At 52.5% G+C, this 24,867-nt stretch overlaps 8 protein-coding genes across 8 annotated transcripts; 2 read left to right on the plus strand and 6 right to left on the minus strand.

Moving 5' to 3' along the window:
* Positions 1 to 272: 272 nt before the first annotated feature.
* STEHIDRAFT_165997 (uncharacterized protein) lies at positions 273 to 5,904 on the plus strand. The gene is made up of 10 exons (XM_007300722.1): positions 273 to 479; positions 626 to 663; positions 728 to 783; positions 871 to 1,044; positions 1,533 to 1,599; positions 1,670 to 1,718; positions 1,776 to 2,333; positions 2,395 to 2,418; positions 2,505 to 3,390; positions 3,477 to 5,904. The coding sequence occupies exons 1-10, from the start codon at positions 460 to 462 to the stop codon at positions 5,139 to 5,141; spliced, it is 3,537 nt and encodes a 1,178-aa protein (XP_007300784.1). The 5' UTR covers positions 273 to 459; the 3' UTR covers positions 5,142 to 5,904.
* Positions 5,905 to 6,204: 300 nt separating this feature from the next.
* STEHIDRAFT_153472 (uncharacterized protein) lies at positions 6,205 to 7,431 on the minus strand (the record flags this gene model as incomplete). Its single annotated transcript, XM_007300723.1, has 1 exon — positions 6,205 to 7,431. The coding sequence occupies one exon, from the start codon at positions 7,429 to 7,431 to the stop codon at positions 6,205 to 6,207; it is 1,227 nt and encodes a 408-aa protein (XP_007300785.1).
* Positions 7,432 to 7,884: 453 nt separating this feature from the next.
* STEHIDRAFT_50307 (uncharacterized protein) lies at positions 7,885 to 8,793 on the minus strand (the record flags this gene model as incomplete). Its single annotated transcript, XM_007300313.1, has 5 exons — positions 7,885 to 7,935; positions 8,011 to 8,132; positions 8,224 to 8,371; positions 8,440 to 8,511; positions 8,578 to 8,793. The coding sequence occupies 5 exons, from the start codon at positions 8,791 to 8,793 to the stop codon at positions 7,885 to 7,887; spliced, it is 609 nt and encodes a 202-aa protein (XP_007300375.1).
* Positions 8,794 to 11,700: 2,907 nt separating this feature from the next.
* On the minus strand, positions 11,701 to 15,581 carry STEHIDRAFT_118786 (glycosyltransferase family 39 protein). Its single transcript, XM_007300724.1, has 12 exons — positions 15,097 to 15,581; positions 14,642 to 15,044; positions 14,297 to 14,405; positions 14,181 to 14,246; positions 14,035 to 14,128; positions 13,790 to 13,973; positions 13,147 to 13,728; positions 12,755 to 13,072; positions 12,632 to 12,694; positions 12,521 to 12,564; positions 12,242 to 12,448; positions 11,701 to 12,174 (listed from the first exon to the last, which is right to left on the minus strand). Exons 1-12 carry the CDS (start codon positions 15,298 to 15,300, stop codon positions 12,148 to 12,150), a joined length of 2,301 nt encoding a protein of 766 aa, XP_007300786.1. The 5' UTR covers positions 15,301 to 15,581; the 3' UTR covers positions 11,701 to 12,147.
* A 134-nt stretch (positions 15,582 to 15,715) lies between these two features.
* Positions 15,716 to 17,249, minus strand: STEHIDRAFT_73820 (Fibrillarin). Its single transcript, XM_007300496.1, has 6 exons — positions 17,143 to 17,249; positions 16,933 to 17,073; positions 16,422 to 16,861; positions 16,272 to 16,356; positions 15,919 to 16,215; positions 15,716 to 15,860 (listed from the first exon to the last, which is right to left on the minus strand). Exons 1-6 carry the CDS (start codon positions 17,150 to 17,152, stop codon positions 15,835 to 15,837), a joined length of 999 nt encoding a protein of 332 aa, XP_007300558.1. The 5' UTR covers positions 17,153 to 17,249; the 3' UTR covers positions 15,716 to 15,834.
* Positions 17,250 to 17,478: 229 nt separating this feature from the next.
* Positions 17,479 to 19,396, minus strand: STEHIDRAFT_153475 (NAD-P-binding protein; the record flags this gene model as incomplete). The annotated part of the gene is made up of 8 exons (XM_007300725.1): positions 17,479 to 17,678; positions 17,813 to 17,953; positions 18,418 to 18,552; positions 18,610 to 18,678; positions 18,736 to 18,875; positions 18,929 to 19,034; positions 19,093 to 19,159; positions 19,223 to 19,396. The coding sequence occupies 8 exons, from the start codon at positions 19,394 to 19,396 to the stop codon at positions 17,479 to 17,481; spliced, it is 1,032 nt and encodes a 343-aa protein (XP_007300787.1).
* A 562-nt stretch (positions 19,397 to 19,958) lies between these two features.
* STEHIDRAFT_166001 (uncharacterized protein) lies at positions 19,959 to 22,384 on the plus strand (the record flags this gene model as incomplete). The annotated part of the gene is made up of 6 exons (XM_007300726.1): positions 19,959 to 20,204; positions 20,284 to 20,388; positions 20,448 to 20,578; positions 20,665 to 20,823; positions 20,890 to 21,777; positions 21,849 to 22,384. 6 exons carry the CDS (start codon positions 19,959 to 19,961, stop codon positions 22,279 to 22,281), a joined length of 1,962 nt encoding a protein of 653 aa, XP_007300788.1. The 3' UTR covers positions 22,282 to 22,384.
* A 59-nt stretch (positions 22,385 to 22,443) lies between these two features.
* Positions 22,444 to 23,988, minus strand: STEHIDRAFT_108325 (Pkinase-domain-containing protein; the record flags this gene model as incomplete). The annotated part of the gene is made up of 4 exons (XM_007300727.1): positions 22,444 to 23,141; positions 23,193 to 23,258; positions 23,318 to 23,458; positions 23,523 to 23,988. The coding sequence occupies 4 exons, from the start codon at positions 23,986 to 23,988 to the stop codon at positions 22,444 to 22,446; spliced, it is 1,371 nt and encodes a 456-aa protein (XP_007300789.1).
* Between the last annotated feature and the right edge of the window lie 879 nt (positions 23,989 to 24,867).

Consider the following 24,867-nt stretch of genomic DNA (forward strand, 5'->3'; position numbering starts at 1 on the left):
TTCCAGCAAAGCTGTTAGTGGATGAGTGTGGCGCGTCCTTGAAGTAATTGTCTCCTCTCCATCAATGCAATTGACGACTGCTTGCCAATTGGCCGTCGTTGTCGACGAATAAACGAGAAGAGAATGATCCGAGACGACCCTCAGATCAAGGAAATAACGAATATTTGAGCGTTAGCGCTGCTCGAGCCGAATGATGCGTGGGGCTGTGCGGCACCACTGCACCCAGACGCGGCGCGGCGGCCATCGCATCCTGCACTTCATGACCTCCTCCCGCCTCCTTTCCTCCTGAACGCCTTCCCCCTCCTCATCCATCGTACCTACATCTCAGGCGCCACCTCAGCCTTAGTGCTCCCTTGCTTGCTTTGCTTTCTTACTTTCCTTTTCGATTCCACAAACTTTCAAGCTTTCAGAACCTTCGATTTCTACATCTTCCGTAATCTAGGCTAGGCACCGACACCCATGAACTCGGGGAAACAGCTGTAAGTGAACTTGTGATTCGTCCTTGAGCTTGAGATTGCTTGCGGCCCACGCTTTCCTTTGCGGGGGACGGTCTATATGTTCAGCATGCTGACTTCCGCCTTTGCATGTGGGTCTGGATATCGAATATTGGATCGGGATGTTGAAGCTTCCTTCGGCCACCTCCAAATGTCGAGTTCGTACAAGGTGCGTACAATACAGTGTATACGTACAATACATAAGTTGAGCTCAAACATATAATGTGGCATAGGCTACCCTGGCATTCCTCCAGGTGCGCCTGACAGACCTCAGGCCGCAATAAAAGGGGTACGTCCGACCGTCTACCGTTGACAAGCTCCCCCATTCACCCCATACACCGCCTTCGTTATTTGCCTTGGATATGGTACACGACAGATGTTCGAGGTCCGCTTGGGCGCGCAGGGCGTCAAGGCGAAGTACGTCCGCATCGAGCTCCGCAAGATCGAGACGTTGCCCGGTGGGGGAACGCAGAGCACGTTCTTCGATTATGTCGGGCAGAGTCCTATCAATTTGTGGCAATCGAGCGAGGAGTTTAGTACGCTGCATTCGGTGAGTGCTTTATCGCTTCTTTTCTACGTTGGCTTTGTGGTCTCGGTCGGTCTATGGAGGACGAAGTAAGACTGGCTCGGATGGTCATGGTGGCGACGAGGCCAGTGAAAGCTTTTGCGGTTATTTGGGGCAGATACTGACCAGGAATGCCTGTCCATGCCTTGACGCTGCCACTTGCGCCAGAGAGCCCGCTCCACAACCTTGTCTCGTTGCCCTCTGGACTCGGTTAGCCATGGTGACCCGACCCCATCGAAGCTCGACGTCGCTTGACCCGGGCGCTCATCATAATACAAATCGATGCGGCACCGACTGCAGGCCACCGTCGGTCCTGGTCTAATCCCGATCGACGTTGTCCCTAGCGGAGGCCTGCGTTTCACGTCCATCCTCTGCACTCTGCAGTGTGGTCGACGACTTAGACGCCCCGGTCCGATGTGGCCCAACTGTACCTGTGGAGCAGTGCTAACCTGTTCGTTTTTCTCCTTGCACAGGGCGATATCCCATTCTATATTCGGATACCGGAAAGTATCGCGCCTAGTCTAGCTCTCGAGAAAGGAGGTGAGTTCACCATTCTCTTCGTGTGTACATCCGTATCGCTCGGTGAACTGAATAGATGCCTGAATCGCAGCCGGCGTCAAGTATGAACTAGTAGGACAGGTCTGCGTCCAGGGCAAGACGTGCGTCCTCTCCTCTATTCTCCTTCACAATTACTCACGCACGCGAACCATATCCAGGAGCTTCCTCCGACGGAGCAAGTCCATCGTCCACTCCACCTCTACAGCCATCATAATCGACAAACACGAACTGCACTCCACCTGGCCCGTCTACCAACAACCCGAATCGCGTCACCTCACACAAGACGCTGTATCGCTCACGGTCGACCGTTCCCAGAACTGTTACGGACCCGGCGACCGCGTCTCCGTCATGGCCACTATCAAATCCGACTCCCTCCACACCGTCATCCTCCGCGGGTTCGAGTTCACGCTGAAAGAGACGACGATCTTCCGCGCGGGGCCGCACTCGCACGGTGTCGGCGGCGGGAATAAGAAGGGTGCGCCGCAGGTGAAGATCAATATCATTGGGGAGCAGAAGGTGCCGGTGAATAAGACGCTTTATGGGGGATCGACGCATAAGAGCGAGTTGAGCTGCACGATCCCGCAGAGTCATACGACGACGACGTTGACGAGCGCGAGACATATTGATATTACGTATGTGCTTGGGGTGAAGGCGTTGATGGGGACGGGGAAGCCGCTGATTATGGAGTTGCCGGTCATTGTGTCGAATTGGCCGAGGTGAGTTTGAAACGTTTGAGTGGAACGACGGGTTCATGCGCTGATATCACTATTTGTGCAGATATGTCTCTGTCGAGGCGATCAGGTAAAGTCATGATCATCAAAAAAAAAATCACCATCCGTGATATACATCCTCTGACTAACTCCTTCCCTCCCTCTCCAACTCAACAGACGAATCGGCCACGCCCCCAACCTCTGCCTCTCCCCCGTCCTCTCCATCTCTCCCCAACCCGGCTCCGGCCCCTCTCACAACCGTCAATCCCAAATCGCACCCCACACCATCAGCACCTCCCGAATCCCCAACTCGACCGACCCAGTAGACTACACCTCCGGCTTCGCGAACCGCCAATCACACACGATGCCGAACGGGCACAACCAGATCGCCTTCGGGACCGCGGCGTCCCATGCGCATGGGGGAGGATTCGGATCGATGGGTCGGGCGGACGAGTTTGGGTTCGTTGGGAATGGGAGCGCGAATGGAGGAGGAGGGAGCGGGAGGCCGGGAAGTGCAGGGAATGGGAATGGAGCTGGGGGAGGCGGACAGTTTAGGCCTGGGACGGCGGGGAGTATTAACGTCAATAATGCGCGACCTGGCACGACGGGGTCTTTGGGCGTCGGTGCGAGTGGACTCGGACAACCGATCACGAACGACCCGAACGATTATGGGTTCGGGAACGGGTTTGGGTCTGGTGGTGGTGTGGGAGGCTCGGCGGGTGGTGCGGGAGGATCGAGGGCGAGGCCGAGAGCGGGGACGTTGCCTGGGTCGCAGAATAGGCTTACGATCGTGAATGCGGTGGATAATGAGATTGCGGAGGAGGAGGATTCGCCGAGGGGCGCGGGGAGGTCTAATTCTGGTGCTACTGGTTCCGGTGCTGCTACTGGCGCTGCATCCGGTCAGAGTCAGAGTCAGAATCGGACGCAGGCCGGGAGAGCGGCGGGGTCGAGGCCTTGGATGTCGGCGGAGGAGGAAAAGGCGAAGTTGTATCAGCAGGCGAAGGCGGAGGTGGAGAGGGTACAAGGTGGCGGGGCGGTGGAGAGGGCAGATACACCCCCAGCGGTACGTTTCTAAACTTTTCGTTCTTTCTGGCTCATGTGTAACAGTTCCGATGTACATCGCTGACTTGGTTCCTCTTAACATCGCAGCCCGAGCCCAAACAACCCGTCACGCCTCCAGCTGCGAAACCCGCGAAACCAAAATCACGCTGGCTCACCGCGGAAGAGGAGAAAATCCGGCTGTACAACGAAGCGCAGAAGAACGCGCGGATCATGCAAGGTCTCGAATCCGGCGAAGCACCAACGAGCCCCCCACCGCCCACCAGCGGCTCTCGATCCTCTCACGGCCGAGGCGACTCGAAGGACTCGTCGAAGAATTATTCGTCCACTGCTGCTGGATCCAAGTCTGGCGCGACACCGCCAGCAGCCGTCTCTGCTGGTGCGGCGCTCTACTCTGCCGCCATGTCTTCTATGCCTTCAGCGAACAAGAGCCAAGGCCAAGGCCCGACCACACCTCCCGCCACGAAGACGGTGTACAGTCCGATTCCAAAACCTGCTCCGTCGAAGTTGCCTACGGCGGAAGAAGAAAAGGAGATGTTGAGGCGGTATCACCAGGCGAAGAACGCCGTTCAGCGCCATCACGAAGAGTATGGCGAAGCGGTGGACGAACCTTCGCCCGCGACCGGGTCAGGAGGGGACGTTGGTCCTGGTGCCGATGAGATGCCGCCGCCTTGGGTCGCTAGCTCTCAGTTCCCGCAGCAGGAGGAGGTTTCGGAGAAGGAGAGGTATAGGAGGGCGTTGGAGGCGGTGGAGAGGAACGCTGTTAGTGGTGGTGGGGGCGGTTCGAGTTTCGGTGGTGGGTTTGAAATGGGAGGAGGAGGGAGTACGCCCCCGCCGCCGATCGATTCGGGCCTTCCGCCTGCGTTCTCGGCTGCGACGGCAGGTGTGATGTCAGCGGCGAACGAGAAAGAGATGCTGAGGCAGCAGTATGCCGCTCAGGACGCTCTGGCTCAGAACGGTAACGGCCACGGGTCACCCCCTCCACCGCCTATCACGCCTCCACAGAACTACTCGCCACCACCGCTCTCGTCTGAGTTACCGGCACATCTCAGGGGAAGGACACAGCCTGCGCTTCCCGTCCCTCAGGGCGCGAGCAGGCCTTTGACGGCGGCGGAAGAAAAGGCGATGCTGAGAGCGAAGTTCGAGGCGGAGGAACGGGGCGGCGGTGCGGGGGTGGGTATGCCTGTACCGGAGCCTGCGCCTGCGCCTGCCAATGGGATTGGACATGGTCCAGGCAACGTGAATGGCGTTTTTGCGGCGGGAGGATCGTCGATGCGGTCGGGTTCGTCGGGTGGTACGCATCATACTCTGTCGACTCGATCGAGTGACCTCAATATCCCGCTCACGCCAGCCTTGCATCATAACCAACCAGCTCCTGCGCCACCGCCACTTGCCCCTCGGCCCCCGGTGGAATATATCGAGGAGACGAAGGCGGAGGACGCGAAGCTCAAGAGGGCTCTTTCTGCGCATGAACATGATCTTGGTCCTGGATTGGGGACGTTCGGGTTGGGGATGGGAGCGGGGAGGAATGGGGTGATGTTGCCGGGGGATGAGGACGACACGTTTGGATTGAAGATCAGGCCTACTTCACCGTTCTCCTTGGGGATGGACGATCTCATGATGGGCGTGGGTGCGAATGTCGGTGTGGGGCCCGGGTCGAGGTCGAGGCAGTCGTCGTATGGGAGTCCGGGGCATATGAATGGGATGGGAAGCCCGCCGCCGTTGCCGCCGAAGGTTCCTATACGTGACCATTGATCGTCGGTCGTGGAGCTTTCTCGTTTTTTTTTCTCACTAGGGGTGATTCCTCTTTGCTGCTGTTTGGTGTCGTTATCTTTTTGTGGATGTGTTTTCTTGTGGATCTATTCATTCGATTTTCGATACCCCCACTCGTTGTTTTTTTTTTGCTCCTGTTTCAACGATGCTTTGCCCACTCTCTTGCTGGCCCTCCTTCATCTTTATTTATCAATCTTCTCATCTCTTTAGTTTCTCTGGCGAGGTCGCCTAACACACACTCGTTCTTCTTGTCTGTTTTTTTCTGTCTTCTCTACCCTACACAATAACACTTTGTGTTCCTGTCTCCTGCATCGTGCATCGTCACCGCTGTAGCTATTTGCTTATTCTCTCACCTACCTTCTCTCGTTCTTCCGCCACATCCCCATCTCTTGCTCTCGCTCACTCGTCTCACTCGTCTCACTCATCTCTCCACCTATGCGTATCTTATCCTGACTTGATCTCTATTTATCTCTTCGTCTTTCAATGTCTTCTTTCTTTCAGCGCCACACAAACGCGCGAGCCGCCGCTCGCTATTAGGCCAGAACCTCCGGTACTAATAGACTAAGATATGTTGTTCTCCTTTTTATAGTATGGTCGTGTGTCGCCGTGGCCTGCCGATTAGTCGAAGGGTTCGTTGGCGGGATAATTGTTTGCGTGATTGTGGGATAGGTGTTTATTCCTTGATCACCACGTTCTGCATATCAAGATGAGGAATATATACGTATCCAGAGTTAGCTATCTTGTGACCTAAATTCTGGTCTCGGGTTTGGGCTCAGTGTGCCGTCGATGAGACGTCAGAAGATATGCGGCATTACAGTATGAGTAAGGAAGGGTCTAGTAGTAAGATAGCCTCGTATTATTGTGAGTGTGGGTATAGCTCACAGTCTGAGCATCTAGACGAACCCATCACAATAACTTAAATGGTGCACCGACCTGCCTTCGCGTCTCTCTGGCTCTCGGGACCCTGTCTGAATGTGGCTCCTGTCCGAGAGCACTCATCAACGACCCGAAGCAATACAGCAGCAAGAGGACAGCGTACGAACCATCACCAATCAAGAGCAGGATACTCGCTAAAGAGCACCTGCCTCGGATTCCGCTCATGATACTTTTTCAACCTATAACGATCAACGATCCCAGTCCACCGCACAATATCAGTGCCTCCCTCCCTCCATCCGAGACGCCGAAAAACATGAACATGTCCCGTCTCGTAATACTCCAAAATCCGAAGCGATGGAAACAGCGCAAACAGCGCGTCCGCGTTCTGAGCCCCGCAAGACGAAAGACCAGCCCCGCAATATTCGAGCGCGTCGCCGCTGACCCATTTTATCGACTCCAGACGGGCGAAATCAGCGGGTTGGATACGTTCGGAGGGAAAGATTACGCGGTGGGAGTAAGGAGATCGTGATATTGATGCGATGGGGTGTCGGAGCTGGAGCTGACGGAGGTTCTGCGTGCGAGGGAGGACGTTCATCAGAATCCAGGTGAAAGGGCGGTCTTGTAGTCCATGAAGACTGAAGTAGCTCGTAGGGATACCGCACATGGATAGACGGGTGATGTTAGCGCCACATGCGTCGAAAGCGGCCAGTTGTTCATTCATGCCTGCGGCTTCGCCGAGTAGCGCAGGTGTGTGTACGGAATAATCGATGGTCAAGTCCGTCAGGTTGACCATTCGGCGTAGAAGACTGGCGACGAGCTCTGGACAGTGACATTCGATTTCGCAGGCCTTGAGATTGGGCAGAGGGAGATGGTTGGGAGAGGGGCAGTAGGTCTGCCAATGGTCTGCGCCACTTTTCCATTGACGCCACACGGTAAGATTGGGATGTATGTTCAGGAAGGAGTGAATCCCGGGACCAACGCCGACAGAGTCGCATTCGAACTCCGTAAGAGAGGGAGAGACAGCAGAGAAAACGTCGGAAAATAGGGAAGAGGATAAATAACCGTCTGATTTTCGCAAGACAAGCCTTCGAAGGCTAGACATGGCACGAAACAGCTCGGCTGTACGTGGTTCATCCCATGGAATATTGTTGTGAAAATCAGATATTTGAAGCGAGTGGACCAGTGGACCAAGCTCGTCTGGGCGTGCGAGGATTGCAGTGCGGAAGATCTCGTAATGTGTGCGTGGTTTGCCAAGATCCGAGACGTCAACGTGAGCGTAGAGAATGGGTTCGACGCGGTGACGAAGCCGCGACGAAACACGCGCGAGGACGACGAGGTCGGCCTCAGACAGGCCCCGGAAGATGTCGTAGTGCAATTCGGTAGGGAGGTTCTCCATTTCCTCAATCAGTATGATAATGCAGATGCTCTCGAGTTGGTGAGGGTTTCTGCGACTTCTGTACAAATATGGTTGTGGTTGATTAGTATAACTATTTCGCGGGAAGCACGGAAAGGATAGAAAATCGTGAGTGAAAGCCCTACCTGGTGCGATGGTGATGGAGCAGACGAAGATGAGTACGTGTCTTTATGAGGGTCAAGACTAAATCGAAAGACACCCGAGCCTGATGAAACAATGAGGCAGCAGTGTGACGCCAAGCACAATGTCGAGCGCTCATGAACTACCTCAGGGGGGTAGCTTGGCTACCTCCTTTGTTTCTCATAAGAGACTCCGTCGATCGAACGAAAAGTCACGGTTGAATCATAGGAGGGTATTGATACACAGTGATAATATAGCGCACGAAATCAAGTATAATCATACTGAGGAAACAGGAAGGAAAGCGTATGTCCATAATTACTCGGAAATATAGTGTCGGGCGAAAAGATCGTTCTGTATCCAGATGACCTGAAAGCGCAGGGCGTCACGGCACAAATGAGTTTCCGTACACAAGAATATCAAGAGTGCATAAAAAGGACTGACCTTGTTGATAGCAGCAAGAGACTCGACCTTGTCAGAAGCTGAAAGTTGATCTTCTGAGAGTTGTAGGATGGAGGTTTGCAGCACGGTCAACACCCAGCCCAAAGTGAGAGCAATGTCCCGATCTACAAATATACCGCATCACGAAGAAAATCAGATTCAGCATATTATAACCCATGAACGTAGTTGGATTTGAGGGAAAGGAAAGCGACGTACATGGAACATGAAGAGGCTTGGTGTGGTCGCGGTGCTTGAAGGACTTGACACCAGTGTGCATGATGCCAACCTTGTCAAGGTAAGCGTAAGACTTGAGGGCAGTATAGTCCATTGTCATGATCCGCCGAGCCCATGTCTTCATAAAGATCTAAAGAACGTGATGTGGCGAACAGTAAGACGCTAGTTACGGTGAGGGAGTGGGTCAATGGAACAAACCTTCCGATAGATGAGTTGAGCGCTGTCGAGCGTCAGGTCTTCTAACCGCGTCGGAAGGGGACCATCAAACCCCTGAACAATCATGGAATGAATCAGCACTGATGTTTTCTCTCACGAGAAGAAGATGAACATGCATACTTCATTCCGTTGCATAAACACTTGCTTGGTGATGTCGAACTCGAATAACTTCGCGTACAAGTCATCGACGATCTTGGGGATGAGTCCGTACACCAATGGCCCCACCTTCTTGATCAATTCTGCGTCGTGGGCGTGGAAGTTAAGGAAGTCGCGAAGATACCGCACTCGGTCTTCGAGAGATGTGCGGAGTAGTTCCGGGTCGATTTCTTGGGTCATATCTACGAGAGCTGGCGCCGCTCGGGGCGGTGAAGAATGTGCGACGGGACATGTGGCAGTTTCTGGCGCTGGAACTGGGGTCTTGTTCGCCTCTGAGCGTTGCTCCGATTCAGTGGATTCGACCACGGTGGATAGTTGTGCTGAAGGAGCCGCAAAAGGACAAGTAGCTGGCGACGCCGATGTATCAGAATCCTGAGTAAGAGGCTCCTCTTTGAGCTGGAGATTGTCGAGCTGTTGAGTAGTCGCGTCCATGATAATTCAAAGCGTCTGGTAAACGTCCGTCAAAGCAAAGTGTCTAAGGCGTCACTGGGGCCAGGGAGTAAGTGGGTGCGAATTGGATACGGTCATGGTGCCTTCTCTCTGAATTTATGGAGATCAGGACTGGAATGCCGGAAGAGATGTCGGCGGGAGCAGGCGAGACATCTATGTTGAAAGCGGGGCGACCGCGCAAGACATCGCAGAGGTCGAGGTTGGTCGAATATGATGGATGCCATTGGAGAGGTCGAGTTGTGGCCCAGGACGTTCCAAAGTGCTCGAGACACGGCTCGGCTTTCGAATTTGTAGTGTGTGGCGCTGAGGGCGTAACGATCTTATCTAATCTCCAAATTATCCCCAGACGTTCTTGCTGTGGTAAGTTAATTCGACTCGGACGGGCTTAGCAAATGCGTTTTAAAGGACAGTGACCGTTCGATATCCAGACGGGAGGTACTGTAAGTATCGATGTCACGGTTCTAGGTTGGCTTTGAATGATCGAACGGTATTCACGCCGCAGAACGACAGTTTTGGACTCCTAACCCAAAATCAAGAGTCCTTTGTACATACGCCGCCACTCCGAATCGTACCAGTCCTAAACTCAAGGTATTCGCGCAGCCGTCGCCTCCCCCTGAGTGTAACCTAGGCTCGGTCACCAGTCTAACGATTAACGATTTCCGTCCGGAACACCTGCCACGGAATCGAATCGCTTGGTTTCACAACGATAGACACCCCTCAACATCTTACTGCAACACCTGTATCTCGAATCTTCAAGCAGATCATGGTGAGCCAGCTTCTGTCATCACTGCTACCGCTCCTGGTGACGTTGATTTCCGATTCTCACCCGCAGGCCCAGCCGTCTGCTTTGAACGACGACGAGGCGATTCGGATCCGTCTTATTCAGTCGATTCGTATCCTGACCTCTTTCCTCCATGGCTATAACAGCGGAGAAGAACGTCCCGTGAAACAGACTCGTCCAGGCGACATCCATTCTTTCATCCAGCTCGCAAACTTGCTCACCCTTGATGCCCCGATTCTCGCGGTTACGGGCACCGTGTCTGCTGACGCTTGGATTACAGGTATCGTCATCGCCTCAAACTCTGGAGGGAAAGGTGCCGTCGTCTCCGATAGCTCGCAAGTGGATTCAAGGACGAGCGCTCAGGCCAGACAGACTATACCTTACCACCGACCAGGCTTCCTTTCCGGTTTGGAAGCTAGTCGAAGAACTAACTTCTGCTCCTCGTTCAGATTCCGTTCGTGCCATACCTGTGCTTCTATGATCTCTCTCTCTCTCTCTCTCTCTCTCTCTCTGTTCCGCTCATGAACCATAATGACCTACATGTGTGGTCTCGACAAACAGATCACTTCTCTTGGACACACATGCTATGCTCTCCCTTTCACATGCCAATCAATAAACATACGGATTTCCTCAAATACATAGTGCTTTATATATTGAGTATCCGTTGTACACCCCTCCTCATACACACATACGCTTTCGGAGATCAGTCTGTTCGACGAGTGTATTACGATCAGCTTACGAATTGTAGTTGTTAGCAAAACATGCGTACCGGTTAAACGCAGGTAGTGTCGGTCGCGTCACCACAGCCGCACCTCAACGAGCAGCAAACGCCGCCGTTGCATCCGCCGGAGCAAGCGCACTGCCTGGCTTCGAGAGGGCTCAAGTCCATCGCACTGTGAGAATATCACCGCGCCAGTCAGTAAGGGTACTGTCCAAAGGCGAAGGCGGGGAGGAATGTGATATTTACCGAGGAGCCATCACGGTAGCAGAGACGGAAGAGGCGAAGACGAGGCCAAGGCCAAGGAGAGAGGCAACGGAGAAGAAACGCATTATGTAGTGACTTTGAAAAGGCTTTGGGTGAGTTGCGACGATGCTTTGGTGCGGTGGCGAGTGAAGACTGGATGAGGAGGATTGTGCTGTGATTGAACCACATTTTATACCTACTCATACTTGTGAGTATCCCATGGAGATATATCAAAGCGTAAGATATTCGGTATCCCGAGGATTCAATGCGATGCTCTTCATGTACTGCCGATTCTGAGAGCGACCGACTCGTCTCATCAGTTACTTAGAGGTGGTCGCAAACCCACGACCTATGCGCTGGTGGAGCTCGGAAGTGTTTTGAATTATGAAGGACGGTCACAAGCGGTGACAGTGCTCCGAAAAGAGCATGAGCGTGGCGAGTAAAGACTTCGCCCCTACCCACACGTCTACTGACTGTTTCTCTGACTCGCATTCAAGATGATGATGCTAGCAGTGCTTCGGCATACCGAATGGCATAGCCGCTGGAATTTGGTTCTTCAAGTCCGAGTCGTCGTGTGGTGAGCTACTACCAAGTACCAGATAGCATGAATTAGTGTCTGTTTGAGAAAGCGGTGGTGGACTAGTAAGACCATGGATCGCGTACATGATCACAGAACTCCGTTAGTTTCCCTTTCGAGTTCAATCAAGCGAGTGACACGGGAACGAAAACTCGGCGGAAGTTTGAGCTCCGCCATAAATTTGTCCAGTGACAAGGACACTGACCGCCACCGTCGAAGGAAGGAATCTTTTATGATATCTATACCTCTGAATTCAGGCTTTCCAGCATGTTCGTAGCGATATAAAGAAGTCAAGCCTTCGCAGATGATGAAGAGGTTCCAGAGGCCCAACGACTACTGACATGCCATATTGTACAAGACACATCCACAACGATATCACCCATGCAAGAGGGAGAACAAACGAGCAATCGAACTCGACTATGAATTTTGTCTGCTATGTAAATAATTAAGAGGAACACTACAATCCAGAGAGTCTGAGAGTCCTTCCGAATGACATGTCATATATACTATATATTTGTGAGTACTTACTGGAGTTGGGTTAGGACGCACGCACAGAAACTGGCAGAAGAGGAAACGCGGAAACGCAAGCGGATGGAGGAAATGGTAATAAAGGAAGGTGATTATCGACAGCATACCTCTCCTCCGAACAAAGCACAAAGCACATCACATCGAACACGACACTGATCGTCAACGCATCAACGGTAACCACTCACAGCCCAACTCGTTCATTCAATCAAAACCCACCACGACGCGCTCAGCACCTCAATGATGCTCATAGATATTCCACGACTAGGATCAAGCATCGCATCGTCAGCAACGTACCCCACCAAGTGAACTAAATACGATGAAAACGTACCTCTCGCCACTGCAGCCCCCAATGGTTATTGATGGGCCCATCAATCCCGAACGCCACGCCCTTGAACCACCAGAACGAGAACACGATCGAGCTGGTGCAGACTCCAAAGACGATCCATTTCGTTCTTTCGCTCAGTCGGCGGGAGGAGAACACGAAGTGGTCGATCAGGTGGGCGAGCATGAGGACAGAGAAGTAGAGTGTCGGGAGCTGATTGCAAGTGAGGACGAGAGGAAGTCAGGTTGATTGCCAAGAAGCGTGAATAGGAAAGTAGGAACGTACGTAGTGGTGGACGTAGGTGACACGGCCCATGACAAGGAAAGGAGCTGAAGTAGAAAGCATCCTGATGTCAGCGAGGTGCAGAAGCGTCGTATCAAGATTACGAAAACCGACCATAGTGCAAAATCCAACCAAACAGCGCGATCTTCCCGACATACAAGAAGTGTTCCCACTCCCCTACACGAATACCATAAGCATCATCTTAGCCTTAAAGCTCGACCGTTCAAAGAGACTTACTAGCATCCATATCGACAAACCGCCTCTGCATCCTCAACACATAAATCCCAGTCGCCGCAACACTGACAATCAAGCTCAAAGTCCCGCCCCACCAAATGATCGGCGTCCCGAGCAGATAATACTTCGTCTGCGAATCGCCCCAACCACACATGCGCAATCCGAGACGCAACCAAGGCCAGTCCGTGGGCTTTGACGCGAGGATGTCTTCCTTGTCCGGGTCAGGGATGAGTGCGTTGTTGGAGGTCATCATGGCTACGTTGAGGTGCCAAAAGTCACGGAGGAAGGGCGAGCGGTAGAATTTGGCGTTTCCGGCGGGGACTAGGAGTCAAAGTCAACAACGTCGAAGGAATCAGTGACTCGTTTACCAAAAAAAAAAAGGGGGGGGGACTCACGTCGTTCATTCCAGTGGCTCTCCACATTCCAATACGTATGTATATCCTTCGGATTATTCTCCTTATCACAACTGACCTCGATCTGCTTGAACCCCCACTCCGGCAACGGATTATTCGCCGCCCTCAAATAACACCCCGACGCCTCATGCCTAAACCTCAACCTCGTCGTCAACGAATGGATCTTCTCGAAATGCCCCTTCGCTCCCCTCTTCACATCGTCCACGACCTCCACGACCCAATAATCGTGAAAATCGCCGATCGTAGCATTTCCGTACGCGGACACTTCGTTATTGAGCTTCGAGATGGGCGCGACGATGTTATGCGAGTGCAGGTTGCGGGTGGTGGAGGCATGGACGAGACGGATGACGTCGCCATCTTCGAGGAAGCGGATCTCGCCTTGGGGGTCGACGGGGGGTTCGTCCCATTTCGGGGAGATGACCCAGTCGTTGTTGCTGTCCTTGTAGTGGTAGCAGGTCACTTGCTGTTGGTTCGAACCGACGGGATAAGTCTGGACGTGCGAGTGCAGGAGGCCGCCTCCCCAGCCCATGTTCTTGAGCGTCAACCGAGAGCCGAAGGCCACGTCTATACATAGAGACTGTGAGCAAGCGGAAACGAGTGACAGGGGAGTATGCGGACGCCGTACCGAGTGGGTTGCTGGCAAAGTCATTTCCGACGAGGTTGGCCTGGAAGAGAGAGCTCATTTGTGCGTCTCCGGGACCGGAATGGTTCAAGACTAAGAAATGCAGCTTGAAGGACGCCATGTAGACGAGGATGGGTAGGACGATAAGACACCCCACTCGTGCGCCCCAGTGCCACAGTTGTGTTCGCTAGACGGAAAGTGTGAACAGGGGTCGAAAAACACCGTAGTGTAGTCGAGGTGGGACTTACGACAGTCATTCGAAGGTCACCGAATTTCTCCCATAGATCCTCAATGGTGTACAGACCAACCAAGGCCGTGACAAAGAGGCCGATAAGTTTAATACTAAGAGCGGGATGAGCCACAGCCGTCATGTCAATCGCGAGCATCAACTCACCTTGAGACGCATCCAATGGACAGCCCTGTCAAGCCGAGCCATAACCACCAATCTACCGAGAATGGCCTACAACTCCTTCAGCACGGCAATGGGAGCAAGGAGAGGTAATAACTCACTGATATTGTTGGTTGTGGAATTTCGTGAGGAAAAAGACCGTGGTGAAGGTGAAGAAGAGAAGCATTGAATCCAAAAGAATGAATCGAGATATACACAGCCAGGCGACATCTAGAGCTGAAGTTAGCGCTGCCCGAGTGGCGGGAGGACAAACGAATGTGGCCCATCGTGAAATTGAGCTCTTTGCTTCCACACATTCTGTTGGATGCCAGTCTCATCGATCCATAGGATAGGTGCGACACATCGAGCAGCATCTCAACGTAAATGATCCAATAAAGCACTCGCAGGCAATATCGCCACAACACGATGGGCCACACAATATGAAGCCAGAAGTGCGAACGACGTACCACATAGAACCATCAGAGCAACCAAATGACACGCCCTCCTCGTCATTCCCAACTCGACTGCCGTATACCACCCCAGCGGGACCATCAACACGCCAAACATGGCCATCATGACACGCATCGCGACATACGGCACCTCCGCCGGATAAACACCTCCACTCTTGAAGTCGAAATGGCCATCATAACCCGCGAGCAGGCCGACGAATCCGACGATCATCTTCCCCAGAGGAGGATGCACGTCGAAGTAGAACTCGCGCTTGAGGTAGTGCGAGCCGAACTTTCCAAAGTGAGCCTCGTCCCAGACGACGACGCCGGAATGTCCGATTTTGTGGAAGCGTGTCCAGCATGAAAGGAGGGTGTAGATGATAGGAGGGACATGTTCGAGATTTTGTTCGAAGAATTCGCGCTGAATGACGCACGTTAGGTGAAACGTCGGCGAGTCTAAGAACGACACGTACGATTGTTGTTGGAGGCGGCGGCGGCCCTCGCCTTGCAGGACGACCACTGCTCATACGAGCAGCAGCGGGGCCAGCCTTAGCGTACACGTCCTTCCCCTCATCGTCGTACTCCCAATTCTTTTCCTGACCATCGTACGCGCCGTCCTTCGCGAGTGCGCTAGGCCCGCGCGGTACCCTGCGTCGAGCAGCGGTGTCCTCCGTCATGTAGCTCAGCGGCAATTCTTCCTCGTTCCTAGGCTGGGTCCAAGTCGAGTAAGACGTATGTGGTTGTGGGTAGTCGATCTCCTCGAAGGAGTCTGAGGTGCGGGGGGGAGTGGCGGGAGGGGAGTCGGTGTCTATGATGGATACTTGATGATGTGGTTTCATTCGACTAAGTCCAGTATCTGGGCGCACTCGGATTTCTGGGGCCCTTGCGAACGCCTGCTCTTTCGCCGTCGAGGCGCTCTGCTGCTGCCAGCGACTGGTGTTGATGAAGATGAAGATGGTGGATATAGCTAAAGCTCAGGTACGGTGACACGTCGGCCCTCTTTTTCTGTTGTCCATCTACCGCAGCCATCACGCACTCACGCACTCTGTGCCGAAAATAGCAACTCTCATAGCCCCCGGCGGTTAGGGAGAAAAAAAATGGCCATAATTGCAGTATGTAGCATATAGTACGGCCGACATGGAGAAGAAACGATAGCAAGAAAAAAGTAGAGATACACCAAGGAGAACCGCATAAACAACCCATCACACACTTCACTGGACATGACGTTCGTACCGAGCTAGAGATTGGCTTGAGCACGGGCGCGAACAGAGCGAATTGACAATGAAGTAGCTTACCAGTCACCATGGCGTGGTCACGCTCGTAAGGCTCGAGAGTGATCTGTTCAAGAGGCTTGAACTTTTCTTTCCGCAGGGCAGCGACTTCACTGATGAAGACGGCTTCGGCGGGCACGGTCGAATCGATACAGTTTGCCTTGATAGAGATCACGACATGGCCGCCCTCCTTCAGGAAATTGTGGGCGTTGATTGCGACGATACGTGCTTGATCTGGCTGAGCGACGTCGGCAAAGATGACATCGACAGATGAAAGAAGCATGCGGTATTTTTGTGGGAGACGTGCATCCTCGACGATAGCTAATATAGGAGGTAAGTCAACGGCGATCAGCAGAATGAGAAAGAAAATGGCATACGAATGACGTTTGTCCGCTTCTTAGCCATGTTGATCAGGTCACGACCTGACCGAGGAGAGAACTCGACGGCATAAACAACACCTTCCTGAATACGAAGACGGTTGTCAGCGATGTGATACTGTTAACAAGGATGAAGAAAAAAGAACATACCGGTCCAACGATGTCCGCAACATGGCTGACACTAGTTCCGCTCGCAGCACCAAGATAAAGCACCTTCTTTCCGGGCGCGATGAAGATCTCGCTCATCCCACCCAACACGCCCGCCGCGAGCTTACTCCTGAACGGATTCCAGACCCTGTACTCGACCTTCGTGCCCTCCTCAGCTCCGTCAATCGAGATGCGCTTCTCGCCGTAAACCGACTCTCCGGGGACGAGATTTTTGGTGACGAGCATCGAGTCCTTGCCTTTTGCGATGAAGATCCCGGCATGTCTGTGCGGCTCGAGGATAACGTTCGCGCCTCCTCTGCCTCCGGGCTTGCCGCCACGGGCACCACCACGGCCGCCCCTGGGTGCCCCACGACCTCCACGACCGCCACCACGGTCTCCACCTCGTCCACGGCCCATGACTCCGCCACCACGAACACCACCACCTTAGAGAGTGAAAAGAGCGGGAATGCTTAGTTCTTCTTCGTCTTTTGTGAGAAATGAGTAAGACACGCACCACGGCCACCGAATCCTCCACGACCACCGCCTCTGTCGCCTCCTCCACGGCCACCAAATCCTCCACGACCACCACCTCTGTCACCTCCTCCACCTCTTCCACCTCCACGACCTCCGAATCCTCCACGGCCACCAGGTGCTCCTAGTAGCCAAGAAAAGGAAAGAAAATTTCAGCGTTGGTCTCTAGATTCAGTAGGAAGAATGCACGCACCGAATGCCATTTTTTGGGTTGTCCGACTATATAAGGTAGGGCTTGAAGTGATCTACAAGGCCGAGACGGACGGTAATTTTGTAGGTAGGTGGGGACGACGGACGGGGTGCGGAGAGAGGGTAAAGAAAACAGAACGAATTTCAATTTGTCATCTGTTTATGAGTCCGGAAGATGCCGGTGTGGCACTGTGTGGCCCAAGTTCATTCAAGCAGTGCTTATTCGGTGGTGAGGTCTCTCGGGACTTGCTCAGCCTTGCTCAGTCGAACCACTATACACAGGTGGTAAAACATGAGTTGTTTACAATCAAGGGTTTCGGTATTCATATAACAATAAACATCAGAGCTTCGCGGTCTCTGTCTGTGTCTCCCCCATATTGATGACAATCTTCCCGAACTGACCCCCACGCTTCATCAGCTCGAAACCCTGTTCGGCGTTCTGCAATCCATCTATAACATGTGAGACGATTGGAGTAATTCGCTTCTCCGGAAGGAAGCGTGTAGCGTCCTGAAGGTCCTTCACGGAACCCATCGTTGATCCTAAGTTCGTTATCATTAGCCAGCGGTCAGCATCAGGAACAGAGATCCAGGATCATCGCAATACTTGCCGATAATCTGCTGATTCTTCATGACTTCGGCCATTGTCATTGTAACTTTTTGATCTGCAGTCATACCGTAGATGACGATTCGTCCACCGAGTTTCAAATGCTTGCTTGTCTGCCGAATGATGTTTCCTCCTCCAGAGTCAATCACGGCATCCAATGCTTTTACTCCATTCTCCTTGAGCACTTCTCCGAGAGCCTGGGACCACTTCTCTGGGTAACGACGGTGGAGTCAGCCCGCAAATGTCTACAGCATGTCGGAGAGAGTGCACTTACGGTCTTTATACAGTGTAGGCCCACTCCTTGATCCAACCCCGGTCCTTGATCCACTGCATAACTGCCGCCTACAGCTCCCCCAGCTTGAAGAACACTCTTGAAAATTGTAGATACAGGACGCTTAAGGTTATATTGAATATCTGAATGAGCATGCACTATTGTTATGCGGGGGAACCGTGCAGTGCGGGGTTGGATCAAGGACCCATATTTTGTGGCGCTCGGGTGCCACACCACCTTTTGGTCTCCCAAGAATGCACACTCACCTTGGGCACCGTGTGTATTTTATTCTGAAATCCTTTATGGATGATATCAACCTCAGAGTTAACCGTTTAAACGAATATGGGAAGGGGCGTGAGAAAACAAATTGATTCAAAGTGGCGGATCAAGGAGTGGGCCTACACTGTAGTTCACTCCTCCCTTTGCTCCTAGCTTGACGGCCTTGGCGATCTTCTCTTCGTCTCCGCTCGTCACATATACATTCGCACCTTTGGCGACGCAAAGCTGGAGCGCTGTGATGGCGACACCGCCGCCAATGCCTAAGGGGAAGTTTCGATACAACTTATCAATACGACCGTTAGGAATCGACGACGTACCAGTGATCAGAATGTTGTGGTCTGCTTCGACCCTCGCATTGACCATGGTAGCTCTGTAGTAATTGTCACCTTATGAATCAAATTTGAGTACCACCAACAAGCGTACTCGCCTCCAAGCGGTAACACCAGCTAACGGCCATGCAGCCATATGCACATCGTCAAGGTGGCTCGGGCTTTCGATGACTTGATCACGTTCGACCACGAGGTATTCAGTGAAAGTCCCGAAGGGCGAGAACCTTCCTCCTCCAAGTAGAGCCATACCACGACTGTGAACTCGTTCAGCAGATACTTATATAGGAAGCAGTTACATCTGGCCTACGGGTCTTCTGGTGCGTCTGGATCACTTTGCCAGCCTCGCATGGGAACCAAAAGCACTCTCTGGTTGAGCAGGGGATCATCAGCCTGGCCGGAGGCTATCGCGGTACCTACATTGATTCTTTGAGATTTAGGACAGGAACTGCCGGGAGTTTGTGGGACGATCACCTGCTGCATCTGCGCCGAGGACTGTGCCGAATTGAATGCCTGGATACATTCCTTTCCGAATCCATAGCTTCGAGAAAACGGATTAGACAAGCATTGCACATCGCTCGACCACGATTAAAAAAAAACAAACATCTCTGTGATTGAATGCTGCAGCGCCCACTTTGACTAGGATCTCATTCGACTTCAGTGGTTGTAGCCGCCGATGCTCAAGTTTAGCATCGTGATAGACTTTCCCCGGGGGTGCAGCGACCGACGACTTGTACAGAACAAGAGACCTGGTGCTGACGGGCAATTGCGAAGTCATGAAGGTTGATCGTCCTGTGTGGTAACAGAAGAAAAAGCACGAGTTAGGATTGCTCGTCCCTCTCATGAACGAGAACTCGAGGTGACCCGTGATTGTTCCCAACGGATGACGGTAAACCCTGGTAAACCGGCGTCGCGGTCACGAACGGGCTTCAACTTAAAACCCAAAAGCTCGCCAGTCCGAGAATAGACAGAGAAACACCGATACCATAGGAAAAGTGTCTCAATAAATTAGCCCTTGAGCTCACCAGGAAATAGAGCTTTTCTACCCATATACCATCCAGGTGGAAGCCGATTCGGAGAGAGGTCCAAGAACATCCGAGTATCCGGCGCGTCGTTTTAAACGGCCGTCCGGAGTTTTCCGTAATCCATTCTCAGCCACAATGAGTGGCACCGATCTGGGTTGTCGATTGTGTGGCACTTTCCTGTGTTCTCCAGGCTCCTCCAACATTGACGGCTGCACAGTCTCTCTCAAGCTTCAGTAGCATATAATTCTCAAGATATACCAACGATCACTTTCACAGCTCGCCAGACTCATGCAGGCATAGCAAAATTACTTTCTCATGGAGATTGCTGTCTTGCTCGCCATCGCCCTGCGCTCATTTCTTGCCGTCACCACGCGTACCTTCTTTCAGCCCGACGAATACTTTCAATCCCTCGAGCCCGCTCATCACATTGTGTTCTCGTATGGCCAGCTTACTTGGGAATGGACCTCTGCACGACCAATCAGGAGCATTGTATACCCTATATTGAACGTGCCGATATATTGGATGCTGAAAGTGTTTGGATGGGATGAGAGCCGTATGTTGGTGGGTACGTGTTTACCTATGATATCATCCATAGGAAGTCATTTTGAAGGCGTTTCCGTGCGTGGATGTATGTTTGCAGGTCTGGGCGCCTAAGCTCTTGCATGGTCTCCTTGCCGCAGGGACGGATATTTGGGTCAGGAAGCTCACCAAAAATGTAGTGGGCAGACAATATGTTTCTACCGCGGTAAGTCTTCCTAGCTATCACAGAACCTGGTCTCCGTAACGAAACGTTTTGGCGCACAGTTCTTCTTGTCTTTGATGTCACCATTTCATGCCCTTTCACTCTCGCGATCGCTTTCAAACTCTCTGGAAACAACGTTAACTACAATCGCATTAAGCCATTTCCCATGGAATGCATCTGTATCTTGCTCGAGGTAGGCATATTTATTTGGCTTGTCGATGCACATGGACTTGAAAGTAGTTTTGCGTATATCTGACTTCGATACTCATGTGCGAATAGGACGCAGCTCAGAAAGCTTCTCGTGTTTGCGGCATTAGCGTGCTCAATTCGAATCACCAATCTCGTGGTTTGGGCCTTCGTCATACCCCTTCTTCTATATCGCCTACGAAAAGATGAAGTTCGTTTTCGCGCGTTCGTCCTCGACGGGTTCGGTATAGGGTGAGCAGCTATCATACCTCCTACGTCGTCCTGCGTCTTGGCCTCTCATTGATATATGTATCCCAGCATAATCGCCCTCTCCTCCATGTTTGTCATTGACAGCGCGTACTATGGCCAACCAACATTCACGCCTCTGTCCTTTCTCCGAACAAACGCATCCTCTATATCTCTCTTCTACGGACGCTCTCCGTGGCATTACTATCTATCGCAAGGCTTGGCTATTCTACTCGGACCTGCTCTGCCTTATGCTCTGCACGGAATCTGGACAAATTTTCGGCCAAGTCAAGACAGTCCAGGCTCATCTCCTGACAAGGACGACGATAATAAGGCTGAGCGCGAATCCAAATCAGCTATAAGAACAGCACTGGCCCTTCTTGGATGGACAACCACGATATATTCATGCGCTGGGCATAAGGAGTGGCGGTTCTTACATCCGATGCTTCCACTTCTGCATGTATTGGCCGCGAAGTCGCTCGCGGACCTATCATCTGCCTCTAGGTTACGACCTGAAAAAACTTCAAGCACAAAGTCGGCCGGCGCGATTGATGTCAAAAGATCGTCCGCTCTGGAGACTGCCACCACCACCGTCACAAACCGCCATCTCTCCGACTCTCCTTCAACCGGTGCACTGTCCGTATTTACCCAGCTCGGTCAATCTCATGATGACGGTCCTGCCCCACTGTCAATACGATCCTTCCATATGATATTCCTAGTTCTTTTATCTCTTCCTGTGATTATCTGGGTCACTCGTTATCACGGACACGCACAAGTCGAGGTCGTCCGGTACCTTCATGACCTCAGCCTCCAGCAGAAGACGAGCGGAGAGATATCATCGCCACCGATGCGTAGCGTAGGGTTCTTAATGCCCTGCCATTCCACCCCCGGACAGGCATATCTTCATACCAATCTAGGAGACGGAAATATTTGGAGTTTGAGCTGTGAACCGCCTTTGGGGTGAGTCTTGTTCCCCTCATCAGTATCCTTGATAATCTTCGCAACTGATGACTGACACGGTGGTGGGTTAGACTCGTCGGTGAAGCGTTATCGAGCTATAAGGACCAGACGGACGTGTTTTACGAGTCTCCTGTCGAGTATCTCAATACTCGCTTTCCGCCTGTGGTCGACCCTACCTTTCCAGCTAGTCAAAACGTCTCGCTAGCCACCGAAGTGGATCAGCGATACCCTTGGTCCCATGTGTGGCCCTCACATCTGGCGTTCTTTGGATCCCTCCTATCGGTCGAGTTGGATCAGGCCTCCATAGACAATTTGAACGATAGTAGAGGAAATACAGGAAGAGATCAGACGACCGTGGAGGGCGTGCTGCGGGAGAAGGGGTATGTGGAGGTGTGGTCTCAAGAGGGTGGGTGGCGTGGATGGGAGATTGAGGACGATGGGAGACGGCGGGGTGGTGTCAGAGTGTGGGCATGGAGTCCATCACTTACGTCGAAACCGCCATAAATCAGAAGCAGGGAGCGCACAGTCAGGTTCCCTCTTGTGGCTTATGCATTTCAATACATCGCAGCGATAGCGCATGTTATTATGTTTCACGGTGTGTATATTGCAAGCAAAATGTCTATAGTAATAACAGTCTATAATCTATGAGGAGATCTAATATCCACGCTACCGGATCAACCTGAAAATCTCTGCGTTCTCGTTGACGAAGCTCTCCCACTGCGTAGGCTGCTGCTTCTCCCACCCTCCGAACTCCCCCTGCTTAGGCGTGGCCATGTCGAACATGACAGGTTCACCAAGTTCCATATCAGCCATCATCTCCACAACCTCCAGTTCCGGTTCCGTAGGGTTCATGATGGGTGTGACCGCCTCCTGTATGGACGCCGATGAAGACGAAGATGATATACTTTCGTCAGATTCGGACGCGGGGAGTGATTCCGACTCGCTGCCGTCCACGGAAGGGAAAGGCGCCGAAGGACACGCGCAGACACTGTATTCGCTCTGCACCTCTTCCTCCACTGAGAGTGTTACGGACGAGGTGGTTTCGGAGGTTGAAGGCGCGGGATCGCGAAGCCTCTGGATGTCTGCTACCACCTCCCGCACATGGTCCGTCGCACCAGCGATGTCGTCCTCCGACATGAAGAAAGTCTCGATCGATATAATTTTCTCCCTCAATCTCTTGAGTGTGATGCGTTGTTCCGGGTCGGGGTGGAGGATCTGACGGAGGAGTGTTTGGCATTCGTGTGAGATGGGGGTGGTGCGGCGGAGGAAGCTGCGGACGTTGAGGTATGCTCCGAACGATGCATCGGAGCGGATGGCAAGCGCCCAAGGGAAATGGCCACTGCACATGTTTATAAGGATGATGCCTGCAATTTGGTTAGCCAGTAATCGTTATTGTATGCTGAAGAGGAACATACCTAATGACCAGATGTCGCTGGGTGCGCTGGCATAGGGGTTGTCGAGGGTGTCTTCGCCAATGCATTCTGAAGAGGCAGGTCTCGGTCAGTGAAGAACGTAGGTTAATGAGGAGACCGTAACTGACCAGGCGACATATACGAAGGGCTCCCGACGAAGTTCTTTTTGTTGGTCTTGTGCGTGGTAGCAAGACCAAAATCAGCAAGACGGATTTGGCAGGATGCGCTATCCTCGGACGAGATGAGGATGTTCTCCGGTTTCAAGTCCACTGTGACCATCAACTAATCGTCAGTCTAATTTCTCAAGAGAAGACAGGACAAGGAAATACGTACTGTGGTAAACACCCTTCGAGTGGCATTTCATCAAGGCATCGATAATCTGCAAGAACACATTCTTCACCAGCGCATCATTGCGCCAGAATATGCCCCTCTTCACGATTGCGTCGCACAAGTCCCCTTTCTCACAAAGCTCCAAGACGATGAAGATCAGGCCCTCCGCGCCGTCCACTTCCTGCAAGATGGCGTTGTGAATCGTCGCGATATTGGGATGGGAGGAGACCTTGCGGTGAACGGAGACTTCGCGGATTTGTCGACGCTGCCTGCTCGAGCCGCGAGCGCCCTGTATCATACACTTGATGGCGTATTGTGTGCGCTGTTTGCAGTGCGTGTCGACACCGCGGTAGACTGTGGCAAAGGCGCCGGAGCCGAGAGTCTCGACGAGTAGGTATCGGTCACAGACCAGAGTGTTGACAAGGTTGGCGGTGGGGTGGGGGGCCTTGGTATACGATTGAGATGTCATAGTGATGAATGTGTTAAAGCAGGAAGGTGTTGTGGTAATGCAAGAGGGCGATCAACGCAGAAGAGAATTCGATGGTTTGGTGATGTGACTTGAAGTCGAGATGGTGGTGGAGTTGCAAGTTGAGTTGTGCAGAGTTCTGTGCGAGTTGAGCCATGTTATATAGCCTAGGAGGTATGGCCCTCGGCAGTTTCGAAACATGCGGGACAAAAAATGAGAAAACAAAAGCGGAGGAGAGGGTGAACACGAAAAAAAAAACGGAAAGCGGACGGCGGAACATAGAATTCGGCCATGCGAGACTTCCGTTGCCCCAACTCCGAGACACTGTTCAAGTGCGGCGGTGCCACAGTGGCCCAGTGTGCCTCAGCGAGAAGATGAGGACTTGTTTTATAGAACCTAGTCAGTTGAGATCCGAAAAGAGCCAGAGAGAGCAGTCGACCACGGTCGCCATGGTGAGTTGTACTTAAGCACGGTGCGGCCTTCAAGTTGTGATGCTACTTGAGTGCTTCAATACATCAATATGACGGACCTCCTGGTCAACGGCTGCAAGGCGGTACGGAGAATCATATTCCACAAGCTGAGCACCAGAGAAATTATCAAAACTATCAGTACTGTGAGACTGAGGGATGCAAGGTGATAGGACTGGAAACAAGGAAACAAAAATCACGGATAATCGCGACGTTCAACCTTGGTCGGAACTTCCCGAGCATTCCATCACGTCGACCGCTGTCAGTGGCGTAGCACGACAACGTCGACCTGCGCGACAACCACGCTGTTCGTACTTACACCCACCTCGCCACTCGAAGCTATCGCAATATCAACAAATCTCCGTTATGGGCTGGATTCCAGCTTTGTTTGCCTCGTGGCGAAACAAAAATCACC

Source organism: Stereum hirsutum (genome assembly GCF_000264905.1).
Source record: "Stereum hirsutum FP-91666 SS1 unplaced genomic scaffold STEHIscaffold_3, whole genome shotgun sequence".
Taxonomy (NCBI): domain Eukaryota; kingdom Fungi; phylum Basidiomycota; class Agaricomycetes; order Russulales; family Stereaceae; genus Stereum; species Stereum hirsutum.

What these genes read in the sequence shown, in the direction of transcription:
- STEHIDRAFT_165997 (XM_007300722.1), top strand. Translation starts at nt 460, where the DNA reads ATGAACTCGGGGAAACAGCT. An exon ending in AAATGTCGAGTTCGTACAAG is followed by an intron (nt 664 to 727) that starts GTGCGTACAATA and finishes AATGTGGCATAG; the next exon opens with GCTACCCTGGCATTCCTCCA. An exon ending in GTCTCTGTCGAGGCGATCAG is followed by an intron (nt 2,419 to 2,504) that starts GTAAAGTCATGA and finishes CCAACTCAACAG; the next exon opens with ACGAATCGGCCACGCCCCCA.
- STEHIDRAFT_118786 (XM_007300724.1), bottom strand. Translation starts at nt 15,300, where the DNA reads ATGACGGAGGACACCGCTGCTCGACGCAGGGTACCGCGCGGGCCTAGC. An exon ending in TGCTCTGATGGTTCTATGTG is followed by an intron (nt 14,406 to 14,641) that starts GTACGTCGTTCG and finishes CTTCAGCTCTAG; the next exon opens with ATGTCGCCTGGCTGTGTATA. An exon ending in TTCCACAACCAACAATATCA is followed by an intron (nt 14,247 to 14,296) that starts GTGAGTTATTAC and finishes AAGGAGTTGTAG; the next exon opens with GCCATTCTCGGTAGATTGGT.
- STEHIDRAFT_73820 (XM_007300496.1), bottom strand. An exon ending in TTGCGGACATCGTTGGACCG is followed by an intron (nt 16,357 to 16,421) that starts GTATGTTCTTTT and finishes CTTCGTATTCAG; the next exon opens with GAAGGTGTTGTTTATGCCGT. An exon ending in GAAGCGGACAAACGTCATTC is followed by an intron (nt 16,216 to 16,271) that starts GTATGCCATTTT and finishes CTCCTATATTAG; the next exon opens with CTATCGTCGAGGATGCACGT.